We start from the raw sequence: 17,005 nt of genomic DNA on the forward strand, positions 1-17,005 counted from the left end.
CCCCTCGTGAGCCCTCAAAGTGCTGGTCTGAATGGTTCTTATTGACGGTGGTGTGCTCGCTGAGAGCTGTACTCTGTTACTGCACGTTCTGTCCTCACTGCACTGAGGCCCCTCCTCACTCTCCCCTTGCAGGGCCAGGACTCAGGGTAGGAACTAGGAAAGAGGTATGACCTGCCGGTCCAACTTCTTAGTAACCTGCCAGGCACCCAGAGGTGCCCCCAGGATCAAGGCCTTTGACCCAAGGGAGGGTCAGAGCTGGGCCCTGGGCTCTCCTGGTACTGGTGGGGGCTCTTGCCGGTCTGAGGGCAGGGACTGGGTCCCTTTGGTTCCCTGTGGTTTGCCTGCCCTAGGACAGGGGCTGGCTCGTGGTGAGGGCTTCACGTCAGTATTTGTTGCATGAAGGTCCTATAACCGTGACAGACGCATACTGCCTTCCCTTCCTAAGGGATGGGGATGGGTGGGAAGGGAGGGAGCAGGGGGCAGACGGCTGGGGCTGGGGCTGCCCCACCGTGTGTCTTCAACTCACTTTTTTCCGGCGTTGGGCTGCTGCCTGTGTGGGACAAAGAGGGCACTGTGAGCCAGGTGGTCCCTGGGGTGGAGGCACGATCTGCCTGGGGGAGATCCCCTGAAGTTGGCTGTATGGGCAGCACCCCCACTCAACCCCAAACACCCAGGACCCACCGGAACTTAGTCTGCTGGAGCTTGTATGCGCCTGTGATCTGTCTGTACACCTCGTTCAGCTGCCAGGCAAGGGAGGGCTGTGAGGCTGGGGCCCTGGGCGAGCCTCTCTACCCAGAGCCATCCAGGCCCAGAGGACCTCCCAGGCTTGGCTAGGGGGCGTGCCCATTGTCTCGTCCCCTTCTGGACGCATTCACAGGGTAGAGATCCCAGGCGATTCTCAGGCAGGCACGTGTCTAACTGCGGAAGCCCCTCTTTCCTACCCAGAAAAACCCAGGTTCCACAGCCACATTCCCTTTGCTCCCCTACCACGTGGATCACACCCACACCCACCACACCCACCACGTGGATCACACCCACACCCAGAGATGCCACCTGGCCCAGGATCAGCTTCTTTGGCCCTTACATTCTCCTCCACCTCCTGGCGGAGCTGGTTACATTCTCGAGTGTCAGGCTTCAGCAGGTTCTCGGTACAAAGGCGGGCGAGGCGCAGGGACAGCCCATACGGCACTAGGGGCAGGCAGGGATGGGGGTCATCAGCCCCCTGCATGGTGGGCACCTCTCAGGAGCCATGCTAGAACTGGGGGCAACTGGCTGGCTGGGGGCCTGAGGTCTGTAGCACCAACAGGAAGGGTAGAGGTGGCCAGGTTGGTGCCTGCACCCAACATCCAGAGGAAACAGGAATGGTGTGATCTGGACTGGCGAACAGGGGTGAATGTGCCCTAGGCCACAAGGGTACCACCAAGAGGCGTAATGCCCAGCCCTGGCCCTCACCCAGCTCCGTGGGGTTGGTGCTAGCCACACGGGTGGCAAAGCCAGGCCGCTGCACGTTGTTGGTGATCTTCCAGCGGACTGTGTCACGCCCCTTGAGGTTCCCGCTGCGCAGCATGGGTGTGTCCAGGTGGTCTGAGGCCATCAGGTTCTCCCGCAGCATGTAGTGGTCTTCCTTGAAACCCACCATGTGACCTGCGGGACAGGGTCCTCAGCATGGGGCCCCTCCCTAGACCGTCCCAGGCATAGCCCGTCAGGTGGGACCCCAGGGCCTCCCGCCTCTGTTCCACACTCAGCGCCCACTGCCCCCCAACCCCAGCTGGGGGAAAGAAGGGTCAGAGTGCCCCCACCCCTGCAGATGTTGCACGATACCTCGGTTGCAGCAAGGGAGAAGCGCCAGGCAGGCCTAGGAGACAAGATGGGTGGGGATGAGGGCTGGGACAGCTGCCCCAACCCAGGTAAGCCCCTCCAGCCACCACCCCCACCCACGCCAATGGTCCAGGGGCAACAGTGCCTTCCCCAGACACCAGGACGTCCAGACAGTTGTAGGGACATAGGTATGAGGCACCCAGGATGCATATAGAGGCTGGTGGGGTCAGAGGGTTCCCAAAGTTTGTGCCATGGGACCCTGGTCTTGCCAGATGTTCTATAAAGTAAAGGTTCTGTGATCAAACCCATTTGGGAAGCACTGAATTCATTCCCCATGCCCCTCTTATAGTTTCACTATGCATATAACTAGATCAAAGGCTCTGAGAAGTCCTGCAGAGAAGAAACTTGTTTTTCAAATGTATTTGATCACAGAACTCTTTTTCTCTGTGACCCATACTAATATCCCACAACACTGGGGTTACTACAGAGTGTTGCCTCTGCCTGGAACTCAGTATTCCAGCCGGGCCATCCTCCATGCTTTCCTGTCTCTTTTCTGTTCTCCCCAGAAAGACTGTCAGCTCCTGGTGGGCGGGGCCCTTCCGTCCCTGCTGGCTCCCATGGCCCTTTGCATGTGGCTGACCCCAGGGCAGGTGCTCCCAGGTATCTGGCCACTGATGGTTAGCAAAGGCGAGGGGCTGGGGTGGGGAGGGCACTAGAGCTGAGCAGAAGACCAGGGTTCGTCTGGCCTCTGCCACCTATGAGGACCTTGGTTGGGGGGGACACTGGGGAAGTGGGGACCCGGGTGGGTGGTGGGGACCCTGGCAAAGGGCAGAACTCTGGCTGGGGGTGGGGACTCTGGCCAGGGGCTCTGGGGGAGCTCTCACCTTGCAGCAGGCACAGTACTTCCAGCAGAGCAGCAGCAGCAGTGCCAGGAGCAGCAGGAGGAAAATGAGCAGGGGGATGAGCCACCAGAAGGAGGTGGGAGGGCAGTCTAGGGAGGAAAGAAGAGGAGGAGGGAGGCAGTGCCCACCACCCGTCTCTGACAGGCGCCCCCCAAGCCCCCAGCCCACCTGGCCGCCAGCTCACCCTTCTTCCTGTGCACCAGAACGGTGCTGTTGGGCCCGGGGGCGCCGTCGCCCTCCACTGTGTAGCTGTAGGTGCAGTCGTCATCCTCGTCCCGGAAGGAGCAGTACTCCACCACCTCCTCCGCTGCACCCACAGATGGTCAGCAGGGCACCCCAGGGCCTGGTGAGGCGTCCCCTACTCTGGGGCCCACCCACCTGCCGCAGGGTAGGAAGACCCTCCCTGGGGAAGAACGCAAGTCCCCGGGAAGCTGTGCACAGGGATAGGGCAATGTGGGGGCCGCCCTGCCCCCTGCCCAAGAGCCTCAAAGTCAGCCAGTCTGTGCCCCCCGCTTCCTCATCCTGGGCATCACTCAGGAGCTTGGCTTCTAGAACATTTATCTGACCTAGAGAAGAGGAGGCTGTCCCGCCATGGCCCGATTATGTGCCGCTGCTGTGTTCATCCCCCTGCCCAGCAATGTGCCCCCTGCCCAAGCCAGGCACCCCCTCCCCAGACTGTTTGGTCCCTACTCAGCTGTGCCCCCCGCCCGGGTCTGTGTGCCTGTCTGGGTTCTGTGATCTCTCCCGGGTCTGGAACCCCTCTCTCTGGACTCAGTGTGATCTCAACCTGGATTATGAGTCCCCTGCCCAGATGAGTGATCCCCTGCCCCATCGGATGGCCCCTGCCTAGGCTCTCAGCACCCTTGGTCCTCTGCCCCATACCTTTCTTAAGCTTGTCCACCATCTTGACCTTGAAGCTGCACTCCTCGCATGTGCGCCCCTTCTTCTCACCAGTACCCCAGGCTTGGCACTGCACACAGGAGCGCAGGTCCTCACAGAGGCCCAGGCGGATCTGGAAGGGACAGGAGGGGCCGATGGGCACTGTGCAGGTCGGGCCTCTGCCAGGCCCACTGCCCCAACCTTGCACCCTTGACCGGCTCCTATGGCACCAGCCTCAGCCCCTCCTGTCCACCCTGCTCTGGGCCCAGGGTTCCCATGCCCACACCCCAGTGATTCTGGCCTCACCGCTGAATAGTTGATCTCACAGATGGTGTCCGTGTAGAGTGACTGCTGGTTGCAGTGGCAGCGGCCACACTCACAGTGGCCACGCCCATTACAGATGCCCTGGAGCAAGAGGAGGCACCAGTGAGCCAGCTGTAACCTCATCCCTGTTTGAGAGGGTGGATGGTCCTGACTATGGCCCCCTCTTCCACCCCACACTGCCTGCCTCATGCCCAGGCCTACCCCATTGCTGTCGATGCAGGTGGCATTGCTGAGAGGACAGTCACAGCTCGAGCCTGTCCAGCCAGGTTCACACACACACTGGCCCATGGAGCAGCGTCCTCGGTCTGCAGAGAGGGGGAGGGAAGGGAAAGGAGAGCCACATTCACACCTGCAGTCCAGGCTGCCCATCTGCTGGGGAGGGACTGTGGCAGCCAAGCCTTGGGAGCTAGGCTGTCGCCAGCCAGGGGCAGAGCCATCTCTTCCTTGCTTTCTTGGAATCTCCTTCCCTCCATCTCTCCTGGTTCATTCCACCTTCTGCCTTCCACTCTGCAGCCAGAGTGATCATTCCAAAACACAAATCCAGTCATGTGGCTCCCCTGTTTAAGAACCTCTAATGAGCGCTGGCCAGTGCAATAAGGTAAGAAAAAGAAATAAAACATACATGTATTGGAAAGTAAAAAATAAAACTGTCATAAAACATCAAGAAGAATCTACAGATAAATTATTAGATTTCATAAGTGAGCTTAGCAAGGTAGCTGAATACAAGGTTAACGTACAAAGAGCTAGAAAATGAAATTAAAACCAACAATGACTCCCCTTTGCCCAAAGAATAAAGTCTAATATCCTTAGACTAGATTAGGGGTTGATTAACTATGGCCTGCGGGCCAATTCTGGCTCACCACCTGTTTCTGCAAAATTGTTATCGGAACACAGCCACACTCATTTGTTCACATATTGTCTATAGCTGCTTTCTGCAAAAATGGCAGAGGTGTGGTTGTGACAGAGACCATATGGCTCACAAAGCTGAAAATATTTACTTTTTGGCCCTTTTTCCTTTTTTTTCCTTTTTTTCCTTTTTTCTTAAAAAAGTTTGGACTAGACTAGAACCAGACCAGCCCTGGACTGGAGGCCAAACCCCTCGCGCTGTTGCCCCTTTCCCAGCAGCATCTCCCTCCCCTCCTCTCTCGCAGCTCTGCCTGTTTCAAATATCTGCCTTTCTCCAGACTACTGGGTGCTCTTTCATTTCCCTAAGCAGAGAAATAGTAGACAAAGTAAGAATGGAGGAAAGGGCAGAAACGCTGGGGCTCCACCCCAGCAGAAAGTATATAGTTAGGGCTTAATAAGTATCTGACGAGTGGATTTTCACTCATTCTTCCATGTGGCCCCCATCTGGGTTCTGTGACCCCTGCCCAGCTCAGAAGCCCTGGCCAGACTATGTGCCCACAGCTGGGCCACACTGTGTTAGGCCCTGTGGGGCTACAGAAGACATGTACCTGCAGGGCCTGCTTGTAGAGACATAGCATCTTCTGAGAGAGGAAAGATCGCCATGCCATATGCCAGCAACCACTGAGGGTTGAGCTGGGTGGTACCCACCCAAATGAGGTGGGAGAGTAGAGAAGCGGGTAGCTGTAGATTGAGGACCTCAGGGGAGCTGAGGTCTTAAACATGGGGTGAATGTTGCCCCGAGAGGGGCCTTGGGCATCTGTGTAGAGGGGAACAGAGGTCCAGGTAGGGGCTGGACTTGGAGGCACCCGGGGAGCCTGGAGGAGGGCGGGACCTGAACTTCGGGATTCTGACTCCTGGCCCAGCCCCCTCAACTTGGGTCCTGATGGGATAGCCAGTGGGTAGGGCAAGCGCTGGGCACCCAGATCACCCTCACTGCCCTGTACCCCCCAGCACCGGCCACTGCAGCTACTGAGCTCACCGTTGCAGAGGAATCCAGAGGTGCGGGGACACTGGAAGTTGTCGTACTCGCAGAATTGACCCTCATAGCGGCCTTCCCCATAGCACACACAGCGCCCGCACTGGCACTCGCCTCGCCCCGAGCATGGCTTGTCCTCGTCCTCCCGCAGGCAGGGCTGTGTGTCGCTCAGCGAGCCGGTGGAGCAGTTACAGGTCTTGCCACTCCTGCGGGAGGAGTCAGTCACTTCTCACAGCCCAGGAGGAAGGCTGGGGTTTTCACCATCTCATTTTACAGATGAGGAAACTGAGGCTCTGAGAGGGCTGGGGTGGATCCCAGTCATGTGAACACCAGTGGCTGGGCTGAGACTCAAACCTCAGTCCCGGAGACCCTCCCAGTGTCCCTTCCTTAAGTCACGACAGACTTGTTCAGTGTCTTGGAGCCAAAGCCCTCCCTGCCAGTCACTGCCGAGCTCACTTCTGATTAGGTAACCCGTGCACGTGGTTCAGAAGACTAAAGGGACAGGAGGCATGGAGTGAAAAAGAGGCCTCCCTCTGTGCTGGCCCCAACACCCAGTCCCCACACCTGACGGCCACCACTGTCCTGATTCTTGCCCGTCTTTCCAGAGGTGTCCTCTACAGTCACGTGTCACTCAAGGACGGGGATCCGTTCTGAGACACACGCAGTTAGACATTTCATCATTGTGTGAACATCGTAGAGTGTACCTGCACAAACCTCGGTGATATAGCCCACTACACACCCAGGCTATTGGTAGTAATTTATGGGACCCCTGTCGTATACGCAGTCCAATGTTGACCCAAACATCGTTATGCAGCGCATGACCGTATATCTGTGTATTTCAAAGTGCTTTGAACTGGATCCACCTAACAATAGCGTGTGTCCCTTTCCTAGCCCCACCCTCAGCCCAGCATGCATGCTGTGCCCAGGGTCAGGGCCTTGCAGCGGCCCAGCCCCTTCTCTGGGAGCCGCTGGCATCCCGGGTGCCAGCTTCGCTCCCACATACTCACCAGCCCTCATTGCACATGCAGTGTCCGCACATGAAGTCTCCGTTGAAGCTGCAGTGAGCTGATCGCACCTCTTTTTGCTGGAATGAGATTGTGGTGAGTGTATGGGGGGGAGGCAGGGCCACTGGACACTTCTGCTGCCTCTGCCCCTCAGGGCATCCCACAAGGGAGATGTGGCCATAGGAGGCTCTGTTGCATTCCTCAGGGCCCGGGGTGGTCAGCTCAGCCCCTCCCTCCCACCTGGTGGGGCCACATCATACCAGCTCACAGGAGCAGACATCACAGATGACGCCCACGTCAATCCTGAGGCCATCAGAGAAGGAAGGCTTCAGATGGATGTTGCCCTTCTGGTCCTCTAGTGGTAGCTGGCATACGTGTGTCCCATCCACGTCCTCGATGGCCCGCAGCTGCACATAGTATGTGCCCTGCAGGGACCCCAATGTCAGTCAAGGCAGGCGCAGCTGTGGATGCCCTGAATGTTCTTGGCCCTCCAGCTTCAGGGCTGTGCCTGGTCCCCAGTGCCCAGCCCCCACCCGCCCTTCCTCTGGGCTGAAACCTTGCTTCTTCCAGGCACAGTCACAAAACAATAGCAATGACAGTCACAAGAGCCTCCTTCAGCCCATTCACTCATCTGAGCAACCCTCTGGGCTCTGTGCTGATTAATCCCTGCTGTACAGATGAGGACAAGCCAAGGAAGGTGCCAAGCTCATCCAAGTCGCTGACCCAGGGGGCTTCGAACCCAGGCCTGCTCAGGCAGATCCCCCCATCCCCACCCCTTGCAGAGCGCTGTGCCTGTCCTCCCCAGACCCAGGGCCCCTACAGAGGCATACCACTTCCCCCCGCCGAATGTGGAAGGACCCAGTCTTGGTCTTCTGGAAAACCTTGGAGGTGATCTCTGTCTTCAGGCCTCGGGGGCTTTCCAGGGCCCGGATGTCCAGGTTGGAGCGAATGCGCTAAAAGAAGGCGGGTGATCAGTGGTCTAGGAGCCTGGCCTCACCCACTCTGGCCTGGACTGGCTGTGCTCCACCCCCACCTGCATGGAGGACTGGGGTGGTGGGGGGTCGAGGTGGTAGAGCCCACGGGAGCCTGGGACCCCCAGGCACCGGCAGAGACCCTCCCTCACTGGCTTCTCCTATTTCTCAGCCCTGACTTGAGACATCCTTTGCCCATTCCACCTCCTCTCCAGCCCTGCCCGGAAGGACTCGGACGCGAGCCCGTGCCACCCCTCACATTGAAGGCCTCCTCCAGCAGCTCCACGATGTTGGATGAGTCCTCCTGCAGCACCCCCAGTGAGGAGACGGGGAAATATGTGTGCAGCTTCTGCAGGAGAGAATGCCAGGCCGAGGCTAAGCCCTTAACAAGTATCATCCCACTGAATCCAGACAACAGCTTTGGGATTATCTCCACTTTGCAGATGGGAAAGCTAAGGCCTGGAACCTGCTGGTGTATTCCAGAGCCTGCCCTCTAAGCCTCTACCTGCTTGGGAGTTGTGTTAGGGGATGGGCACATGACCTCCACTTCCCACCAGGGCCCTTCCTTGGGGGACCAGAAGTTGAGGGAAGGAAGGGAGGGAGGGAGGGAGGAAGGAAGGGTATCTCAGAAGTTCCATGGATCCCCCCACCCCACCCCCCTCTTGCCCAGTGAGGCCCCAGCCCCGCACCTCGTAGTAGCTGTAGGAGTAGTTGGTGACGGCGAAGATGGGGATAATGTTGTGTTTGCCAAGCAGGCGCACCAGGGTGGGCACTGACGGGTAGTCCTGTGTCTTGTACTGGGTGTAGGTGCCCGTGGCATCCAGGTGGCACTCTTCGTCATTGCGGCTCATGATGCCGGCCAGCACGTTGGCACCGTCAGCCTCGTAGTGGAAGGCCGATTCGGTGGAGAACACCAGCAGGTGGGTGCTGTCGGGGCGCCAGCCGATGTCCCTCTGGGGAGAGCAAGGGAGGGATGCCTATCGAGCAGGCTGCCTGCTGAGGACATTCACCACAGTGTCGTGTATGACAGCGAAAGCGGTTCCCAACACGGGGCTCAGCTAGGCCACAGGATTGACAGCATGCTGCCACCATGAATGACACATGTGACAGACAGCACAGGAGTGATGACAATGAAAAAGAAAAACCAGGAATGGGAAATGGATGCAGGGTCTGTGCACACAGTGGCACCATGCAAACTTTGAACCAGGTTCATCCGACCGTCCCCTCAAGCTCCTACTCACTCTGCGAGAATATTTTAACTGCACAGGAAAAGGTACACCACGTGGCGTTCAATTAAAAAATCCAGTTAAAAGAGGTACACAGCAGTGCATGGCCATTTGTTAGAGAAATATACAGAGTGATTTTGAAAACCATGTATTACAAGAGAAAATGTTTACAATAGTGTTAGGTGAAAAACAAGTTTCAGAACTATAAGTACACTGATCCCAATTATATAAAATAAGAAAAAGGGAACAAAATAGGCCAGTGGGATTTCAAGGGGTTGGCTGTCTGAGGATGGTGAAATTATGGCCAATTTCTGTTCTTTGTTTTCCAAATTGTCTGTAATATGGGTATACTATTTTCAAAATGAAAAAATTGATACGTTCATAAAAAGAAGTGCCCTCTTCAGCTTCCCAGTCTCCAACTGTGCTGGGACTGGCATTAGGGGGAGACTGAGTAAGAGGCTGGCCTCAGGGCACCGAAGATTCCAGAACCCCAGGATTCATGTCTGCCTCGCTGGCCAGTACAAAAGCAGGCTGTGACTGCTCAGGCCGGGGGACCTTGGGTCCTGGCATATCTAAACTCAGATTGTAATTGAGGGCCACCCAGAGGATTTAAGTTTGTCTCAGGCCTAGGGGCCTCTGAGCCTGGCACCAGAGCAGCCCATTGGGCAGCTGGTGCCCTTGTAGAGAAGCACAGCCCTGGTCTAGGCTGGCAGGACCCTCCCTGGCACTCACCGTGCACACGGCTGTCTGCAGGATGGCATCGAAACCTCCTTCAGGGGCATCTAGGTTGCCTGAGATCCGCTCTCCCTGCAGCTTACTCCGGAACTCATTCACATCCTCTGTCAGGCTGATGACGTTCTTGAAGGAGAAGGGGGGGTCACTGTTGGGCCAGGGCTCCTTCAGCCTGGGCAGAGGTGGGAGGGAGAGAGAGAGTCAGGGGGAGAAGACCCACATACCCCCATGCCCACCCTCTCTGGGAACTGCCCCCTTGGCTCATTTCAGCCAGAAGACTTGTAAGTGCCTGGGTAAAGAGGAAGCGGGCCACACGGCCAGGACCCCTGCTCACTCGGTCACTCACTTCTCAGGCCTCATGTCTGTCTGAGGGACGCTGACTTTGTCCACAAACTTGCCAAATCCAATAGTGTAGTCACTGGTGAGCTGGCTCAGGACCCGGGCTGAGTGTCAATAGGAAAAAGAGGGGGTAGCTGAGCCCCAACACCCCCACAGCAACACAGGGGGCTGGGAGCTGGCTCGAGAAGGAGCAAGAGGGAGAACAACCACCTGGTGTCAGCACTTTGCACGCTGGACATCTGCTCACGCTCACAATAGCCCTCGTCCCTATTTACAGATGAGGGAAATGGGACTCGGGGGACCCAGAGTCATACATGGAGCAAGTTGGAGCAGGGCAGATGGGGAGCTGGACCGGCTCTGTCTGCAAAGCTGGGACGCAACCTCAGCCTCACGGCAGCGGACGCTTCCTTGTCAGGGCCAGAGGGCTCTGCTGCCCACCAGGCCTGGGCCTTCTCTGAAGTCCTGAGTAGTTAATGGGGTCTGGCCGGGACACTCCTCTGAGAATAGGGGGAAGGAGTTCTTGGAGGGCTCAGATGTCCATGTCCTGTCCTCCCTTGTGGGGTGGTGCAGCTGTCCGGAGACCTGGCCTCCTGAGTAGGTGGCCAGCCAGCTGGATGAGGGCACCCTCTCCATTCCCTACCCCACTGTCCTCCATGCTGGCCCAGCCGTACCCAGGTTCTGCCCCATCTTCTTGAGGTTGTCCAGATCGTCGGACATGGAGTTGGAGAAGTCCATGAGGATATACAGGTCCACCGGGCTCTCCAGGGGCTCAAACACCTCCAACTCAAAGAGCTGCTCCTCACCGGGCCGCAGGCGGACCCGCATTGCCTGGGGAGACACCTGGCTGCGACGCAGGGTGGTGTCGATCTGAGTCGCCTGTGTCCAGGGGAGGGGGGGACAGCTGGCTGGAGGGTCACTCCATAGACCTGAGGGGGAGCCTCTCAGCCCACACAGGGGACGCAGTGGACCCCCATAAACTGCCAGCCTTGAGCGTGGAGGGCCAACCTCCCTGGACCCCTGCTCTGGGCACCTCTGTGATCTCGAAGCTTCTCTCCATGACCACCACACTCTCCAGCCGGCAGCCCGCAGCCAACAGCTCTGCCTGGGTGTTGCAGCGTCGTTCCTTGAACATCTGGCCAAAAGGAGATGGGGTCACGGGGGCATGCCCTGGCTGTCCCAACTCTGGATTTATTCTTCCAGACTTTCCTGACCCTTGCCTATTCTCCCCACCCACCTGGTCCTAGGCTGGGCTGAAGGTGTGGCAAGTGTGGACTTGGCCAGAGCCAGGGGTGGGGCGTGGCAAGGCAGGGCACCCAGGTCAGGGAGGCAGTGGGGCCGGCCTCCCGCCGGCTCAGGAAGGCAGGCTGGAGGGCGGCGGCTCACCTCGTCGGTGCAGTAGGCGCAGTCCTTGTCCACGCGGATGCACTCGGTGCAGCTCTTTACCTGGGCCTTCTTGCAGCGGTTTGCTGGCGGGCAGAGATGGGCAGACCCATTGAGATGGACCTCACCAACGACCAAGCCCTTTCCCATCTGCACCCTCTCTTGAGAGAGGCAGGGATTCTCTCCCAATTTACAGGAGAAAATGGAGGCCAGAGGGTCCATGGTCTGCCCAAGGCAGCACAGCTAGAAATGGGCAGAGTTTGGTCTGAAACCCCAAACTTTCTGCTCAAGTCCAGAGCGAAGGATGTTGGGGGCTGAGACAGAAGCACTGGTCCATTTGCTGGCAGGGACACCCTGGCCGTCCCCCTCGCCTGCTCCTCTGGGGTAACGGGGACGGTGTCTCTCTTGTTTACAGCTGGGTCGCCGGTGCCTAGCCCAAGGCCTGGCACACAGTAGGTCGTTAGTAAATGAATGAGGTCAAACTCCAGAGTTTCCCCAAAGGTTACTGGGATTCCCTTTGGTTCTGTTTGGTTAAAATTGCGGTGAGGACCTACTATGTGCACCCAGGGTACACAGTGTGTGGTCTCCAGGGCTCCAGGCAATGGCGTACTGTCAATGTTTAACAATGGCTTTGGTGAGGGAGGAGAAGCCCTGACCTGCAGCATTTGCCCATTTCCATGGTGTAAATATTCCCACCGTGGTCTATTTCAAGCTATCAACATGGCCTCCACTGACAGGCAAAATTTTATTGGGAGGAGCCAGCTCTAGCCCTTTGCGGACTGTAGACACTCAGAGAGCAGGTGACGAGTCACTGGTCTCTCTCCTCCAAATTCCTATAAACTTCCATAAAACTCTCCTTCCGAGGCCTCAGCACATCCTGCAAGTGCCTCTGTTCTCTGAGTGGGAGTCTTCTATTCCCTCGAGACCAAGTCTCCTTCCCTTCGGTGTTCGCAGGCCACATGGCTCAGGCTCACAGTTCCCTAGCCCTCAAAGTGGGCAGTGATCATTTGTTGAATAGCTGAGTAAGTGTCTGGGCAAGACACCTCATGTGAAGACAGTGCCTTGAAAGGTGTGCCCCTGCCAAGAGGGGTGCTGCAGGGGCATGCCAGACTCACCCATGTCCCCAGGGAAGCTCACACTCAGCAGGGCTGCCAGCAGCAGCCTGGTCCACGGGCTGGGATGTGGCCCTGCCATCCTCTTCCTCCTGTATAACAGCAACAATTGACATACGACACCTCTACAGCCCTGGTCCGAGCCATCAGCTCACTGGGTCCCTGTCAGAGTTCCACCACTCCCATTGCACACGTGTGGAAACTGAGGCTCTGAGAACTTCAGTGACATTCCAAGGCCACCCCACCTGTGAGTGGCAGGGCCAGAGCCCCTGACTCCTCTTTTCCACCGCCACCTTCCTTGCCATCCCTGCAGTGGCTAGACACCTGCAGGGCTGCAACCTGCACAAGGAGGCTCCCATCTCTCACCATGAGGGCTCCGGGCTCTGCGCTTGTCCCAGTGCCAGGTCTCTCATGCTGGGTCTCCCTGAGGGGAAGGCAGGGCTTACTCTGCCTTTGCCTTCCAGAAGCCAGTGGGCCTGGGTCAGGCTTGGCAGGGATAGGCCACTGAATAGGGGGGCCACTCTACAGGACCTGGCTCTACCTTCCTATCCGCTCTCTGTCCCCACTCACTTGTCCTTCGGTGAGGGGGTATGGCCAGGAGGATAGGGGTCCCTCCCCAATCTGGGGCCTGGGGAGGTGAGGAGGTGACTCAATGTGCTCAGCTAGGTTCTGCAGTGGCTGCCTGGCCCACTGTGTTTGGGGGGTCTCCTGCCCCACCCCCCACTTCTGCCTGCCCCAGAGTTGAGTTTTGGGGACCCTGTGCAGTTGACTCGTTCAAAAGTTAGCCTGGAGCTAGGTTACAAGCCCCTCCTGCCCACTCACGCACACACAGTGCCAGCTACCCCAGGAGCCCCGTCTGCCTCTGGTTCACTATTAAACCATCTCAACTCATCAGCAACCTGACCTTGGGGGCACGCACTGGCATCCCTGAGGGCTTTTAAAAGATGGGCAGCCTTGGGGCCGGCCCGGTGGCGCAGTGGTTAAGTTCACACGTTCTGCTTCATCGGCCTGGGGTTCGCCCGTTTGGATCCTGGGTGCGGACCTACGCACCGCTTGTCAAGCCATGCTGTGGCAGGCGTCCCACATATAAAGTAAAGGAAGATGGGCATGGATGTTAGCTCAGGGCCAGTCTCCCTCAGCAAAAAAGAGGAGGATTGGCAGCAGATGTTAGCTCAGCGCTACTCGTCCTCAAAAAAAAAAAAAAAAAAAAAAAACGGTGGCCATCCTGCTGCCTCGGAAAGAGAAGGGGCTGGCCAGAGCCACCAGGCCTGCAGAGCTGAGGACAAAGGATAGGGCCCTGGCCTCTTTCTCGAGGGTCAGTCCTCCCAGTGGCCCAAGACCACACCATACCCACTGGCCCCTCCTCCTTGGGTGCTTTCTCAGTCCCCAGCTTGTGAGGCAGAGGCAGCCCCAAGGTCTGGGGGGTTGAGATCCCCACAGTGCTGGGGATTCCTAGGGGGGGCATTGCCTCCCTCCCTCCAAGGCATGTGGTCCCCAGGAGGCCACTAGCAGCTCCAACACAACCATAGGCAGGGCCAGCTGGGGAGGAGCCACCCCCTATGGGGCTGAGGTAAAGGAGGCCTGAGCCAGCCAAGGGGTGCCCCTTGGAGGAAATGACTTTTCTGCAGCCTCGGGCGGAGGCACCACACCCACACGCTACACAATAAGACTGCAGACTCGGCCGCCCTGGGGCACCATTACACAGGCAGGTACGGCTCCGGCTCCGGAGGGCTGATCTTACTCACCCTCCCATGCCCACAGGCTGGGCACACAGCCCTTCACGTACATGATTGCTATTCAATCTGCGCAGAAACCCAGTGGGGGTGTGACTGCATTATCCCCATTTCCCAGGCAAGGGGACCAGGCACAAGGCTGCGGGGCTTCCCCATCCCACAGCCAGCTGTGGGGGAGCCTGGATGGGACCCCATTTAACCTCCACATTATCCCCAGAGGCTACAAAACAGCAGTTAGGGGGCCAGTCAGGCACTCAAGAGTGTTTTGTTGGACTTAATTTGTATTTTAAAAGTTTTAGGGCCTGGCCCGGTGGCATAGCAGTTAAGTTCGCATGTTCTGCTTTGGCGGCCCAGGGTTCGCTGGTTCAGATCCTGGGTGCAGACCTACGCACCGCTTGTCAAGCCATGCTGTGGCAGGTGTCCCACATATAACGCAAAGGAAGATGGGCATGGGTGTTAGCTCAGGGCCAGTCTTCCTCAGCAAAAAGAGGAGGATTGACAGCAGATGTTAGCTCAGGGCTAATCTTCCTCAAAAACAAGTTTAAAAAATACTTGTCAATGTTAAAAACAATGAGATTTTACATAAAAGTTAGGATTATGGGCTTATCAGAAGATGTGGCCACTGTGGGCTGAGTGGAGCACTCAGGACACGCACTCTCCAGGCCACCCTGGGCCCCACCAGGCTGCTGGGCCTTTTTATGTACCAGTCCAGTCCTGGGAGTATGTGACTGCCACCCTGAATGTTGTCGCTCTGCACCACACCCAGGCCTTCCACACACAGGGACGTGCATGGGCAGGGACACATGCTGTGATCCACACGCACAAACGCTCAGCGCTCTCCCCACAACTCTCCCTCCACGCCATGGGACCCCTGCTCAGCACATCAGCACCAGCCCGCCACAGCTCTCTCCCCTCCTGCTTTCCCATCTCTGAGCCCCTCCTCTGCCCTATCACTCATGGAAATCAGGGCCAAGGAGACAGGCATCCTTTCCCCGCTGTCCCTCCTGCTCTCCTCCCTCCCCTCAGCCCCCAGGATGGAGACCCTCAGCCTTCAATTCCAGCTCTGTCCAAGGCAGCAACAACCACGCCACTTGTGCCCAGTTCTCAGGCTCAGGGTGTGGCAATGCCATCGGGGAGGAGGAGGAGCCCAACCCCTGCCCTCCGGAGCCATCTAGAGCCCCTGACCCAGAGGCCAGAGGGCTGCCCAGGGCTGAGTGGGTGGGAAACAGGCAGCACTGGAGGAAGTTACTGTGGTGGGCACAGCCCTCAGGCTATTGGGTGAGGTCAGGAGAGCTTCCTGGAGGAAGAGTGTCCTGAGCTGACTTTGGGAGGAGGGAGAGCATGTGCTTGGCTAAGAGAAGGGGAGAGTCAGGGACTCCCCAGAACCCAGACGGACTATGGTGCCACACACAGTAGGCCGTGCTCAGCCCAAAAGGGAGGGCCCTGGTCTCTAGGTAGCTGCTCCCCTCACCTTCTTTGCAAACTCTAGAGGGGCCCAGCCTCTGCCCACTTCTCCCACACACCCACCCAGACGCAGGCCTCTCTCCCTGCTGCCTTCCTCTAGCTCAGAGGTCTGATGGCCAAGAGCCTTCTCCAGCTCCCCTGCCCCTCTGCCTCCAGTTGCCCCCTGGGCACAACCCAGCAGGCTGGGCATCTGTCCTGGGCAGCACGAGCAGAGGGGGCCAGGGCCTGCCAGCCTTCAGCAAGGCGATGGGAGGAAATAAAAGTCATCCGGCTCTCCAGACCGGCTCCCCTGCGCGGCTGCCCAGGCTGGGTGGGCACCCACTTTCCCCTCCTCGCCTCGGAGGTCCCAGAATGGGCGCCCAGCCCCAGCGGCCCGGGGCACTTGCGCGGCGGGCGGGGTGTGGCCCGGCGACCCCGAGTGCTCGCCCGCGCCCCTGGCGCCGGCCGCGCTCGGAGGCTGGCCCTACCTTGGCGCGGCCTCGCGCCGTCCGGGTGCTGGGCTCCGCTCGGCGGCTCCGGCTGCAGGCGCGCGCGGGCGGGCGAGCCGGGACTGTCCGGAGGGCGGGCTGCCGGGACCGCGGGCTGCGGGCGGTGGCGGGGGCTTTATGGGGCGGGCGGCAGGTAGGAAGGAGGCGCTGGTGAGTCAGGCCGGCCGCATTCCTGCGCGCGGCGCGCACCTGTCGGGGCAGGAGCCGGGGCGCTGCACCCGCCGCCGGGCCCGCCCCCCGGAAAAGGCTGCGGCTCCCGCGGCGCCCGGCCCCGCGCCCCGACCGACAGCGGCGGGCCAGGGGCGGAGCCAGCCCCCGCTCTCTCCAGTCCAGCCCCGGGCGCGGCGCCTCCCCACCCCTCCAGGCTCCAGACTCGGGTGCCGGGCTGCCCCGGGCCGGGGGTGGCCTCTGAGCCCCCTGCCCAGACCGCCGCCCTCCCTCCTCCAGACCCTGAACGGTGAGCTACTGCACTGCCCCGACGGCAATCGACTGCGCACGCCACCACCCTCCTTCCTGTGCTGGCGCAAGGCCTGGGCCCAGGGGTTGCCTCAAGCCCGGTCTGCCTGCCATTCACGGGGTCCTCTCAGCCTCCCCCACCAGTGTGTCCACAGGGAGATCCGAGCAAGGACTCGGACTCGTTCCCTGAGTGTCCTCAGGCAAACTACTTAAACCTCCTTAAAATGGGAACAATACCCATCGAGAAGCCAGCACTGACAAGAAGCAGGCACTCGAATTACTACAGTGGTTCTTG

At 58.8% G+C, this 17,005-nt stretch overlaps 1 protein-coding gene across 5 annotated transcripts in view; it reads right to left on the reverse strand.

The window, feature by feature from the left end:
- The window catches only part of ITGB4 (integrin subunit beta 4), a 30,478-nt gene extending 13,917 nt beyond the window's left edge, over window positions 1–16,561 (reverse strand). For 2 of the 5 annotated variants that reach the window (XR_011423130.1, XM_023652004.2), the window contains exons 1-23: window positions 16,234–16,514; window positions 12,573–12,661; window positions 11,461–11,543; window positions 11,108–11,209; window positions 10,749–10,953; window positions 10,085–10,181; window positions 9,739–9,910; window positions 8,470–8,733; window positions 8,040–8,129; window positions 7,640–7,762; window positions 7,070–7,234; window positions 6,813–6,889; window positions 5,809–6,011; window positions 4,125–4,228; window positions 3,906–4,004; window positions 3,603–3,732; window positions 2,905–3,027; window positions 2,703–2,809; window positions 1,822–1,855; window positions 1,453–1,644; window positions 1,085–1,188; window positions 682–740; window positions 527–550 (exon numbers count right to left, since the gene is read on the reverse strand). Coding sequence is in view for 4 of the 5 variants with exons in the window: in XM_023652004.2 (XP_023507772.2) it covers window positions 527–550; window positions 682–740; window positions 1,085–1,188; window positions 1,453–1,644; window positions 1,822–1,855; window positions 2,703–2,809; window positions 2,905–3,027; window positions 3,603–3,732; window positions 3,906–4,004; window positions 4,125–4,228; window positions 5,809–6,011; window positions 6,813–6,889; window positions 7,070–7,234; window positions 7,640–7,762; window positions 8,040–8,129; window positions 8,470–8,733; window positions 9,739–9,910; window positions 10,085–10,181; window positions 10,749–10,953; window positions 11,108–11,209; window positions 11,461–11,543; window positions 12,573–12,651 (2,636 nt within the window). In the remaining variant the exon portion in view is untranslated. Of the gene's footprint in view, window positions 1–526; window positions 551–681; window positions 741–1,084; window positions 1,189–1,452; window positions 1,645–1,821; window positions 1,856–2,702; window positions 2,810–2,904; window positions 3,028–3,602; window positions 3,733–3,905; window positions 4,005–4,124; window positions 4,229–5,808; window positions 6,012–6,812; window positions 6,890–7,069; window positions 7,235–7,639; window positions 7,763–8,039; window positions 8,130–8,469; window positions 8,734–9,738; window positions 9,911–10,084; window positions 10,182–10,748; window positions 10,954–11,107; window positions 11,210–11,460; window positions 11,544–12,572; window positions 12,662–16,233 lie in introns of all 5 variants that reach the window. The other 3 variants (XM_023652002.2, XM_023652003.2, XM_070226900.1) reach the window with 3 other exon arrangements.
- Window positions 16,562–17,005: the final 444 nt, after the last annotated feature.

The sequence above is a fragment of the Equus caballus genome, chromosome 11 (assembly GCF_041296265.1).
Source record: "Equus caballus isolate H_3958 breed thoroughbred chromosome 11, TB-T2T, whole genome shotgun sequence".
Classification (NCBI taxonomy): Eukaryota; Metazoa; Chordata; class Mammalia; order Perissodactyla; family Equidae; genus Equus; species Equus caballus.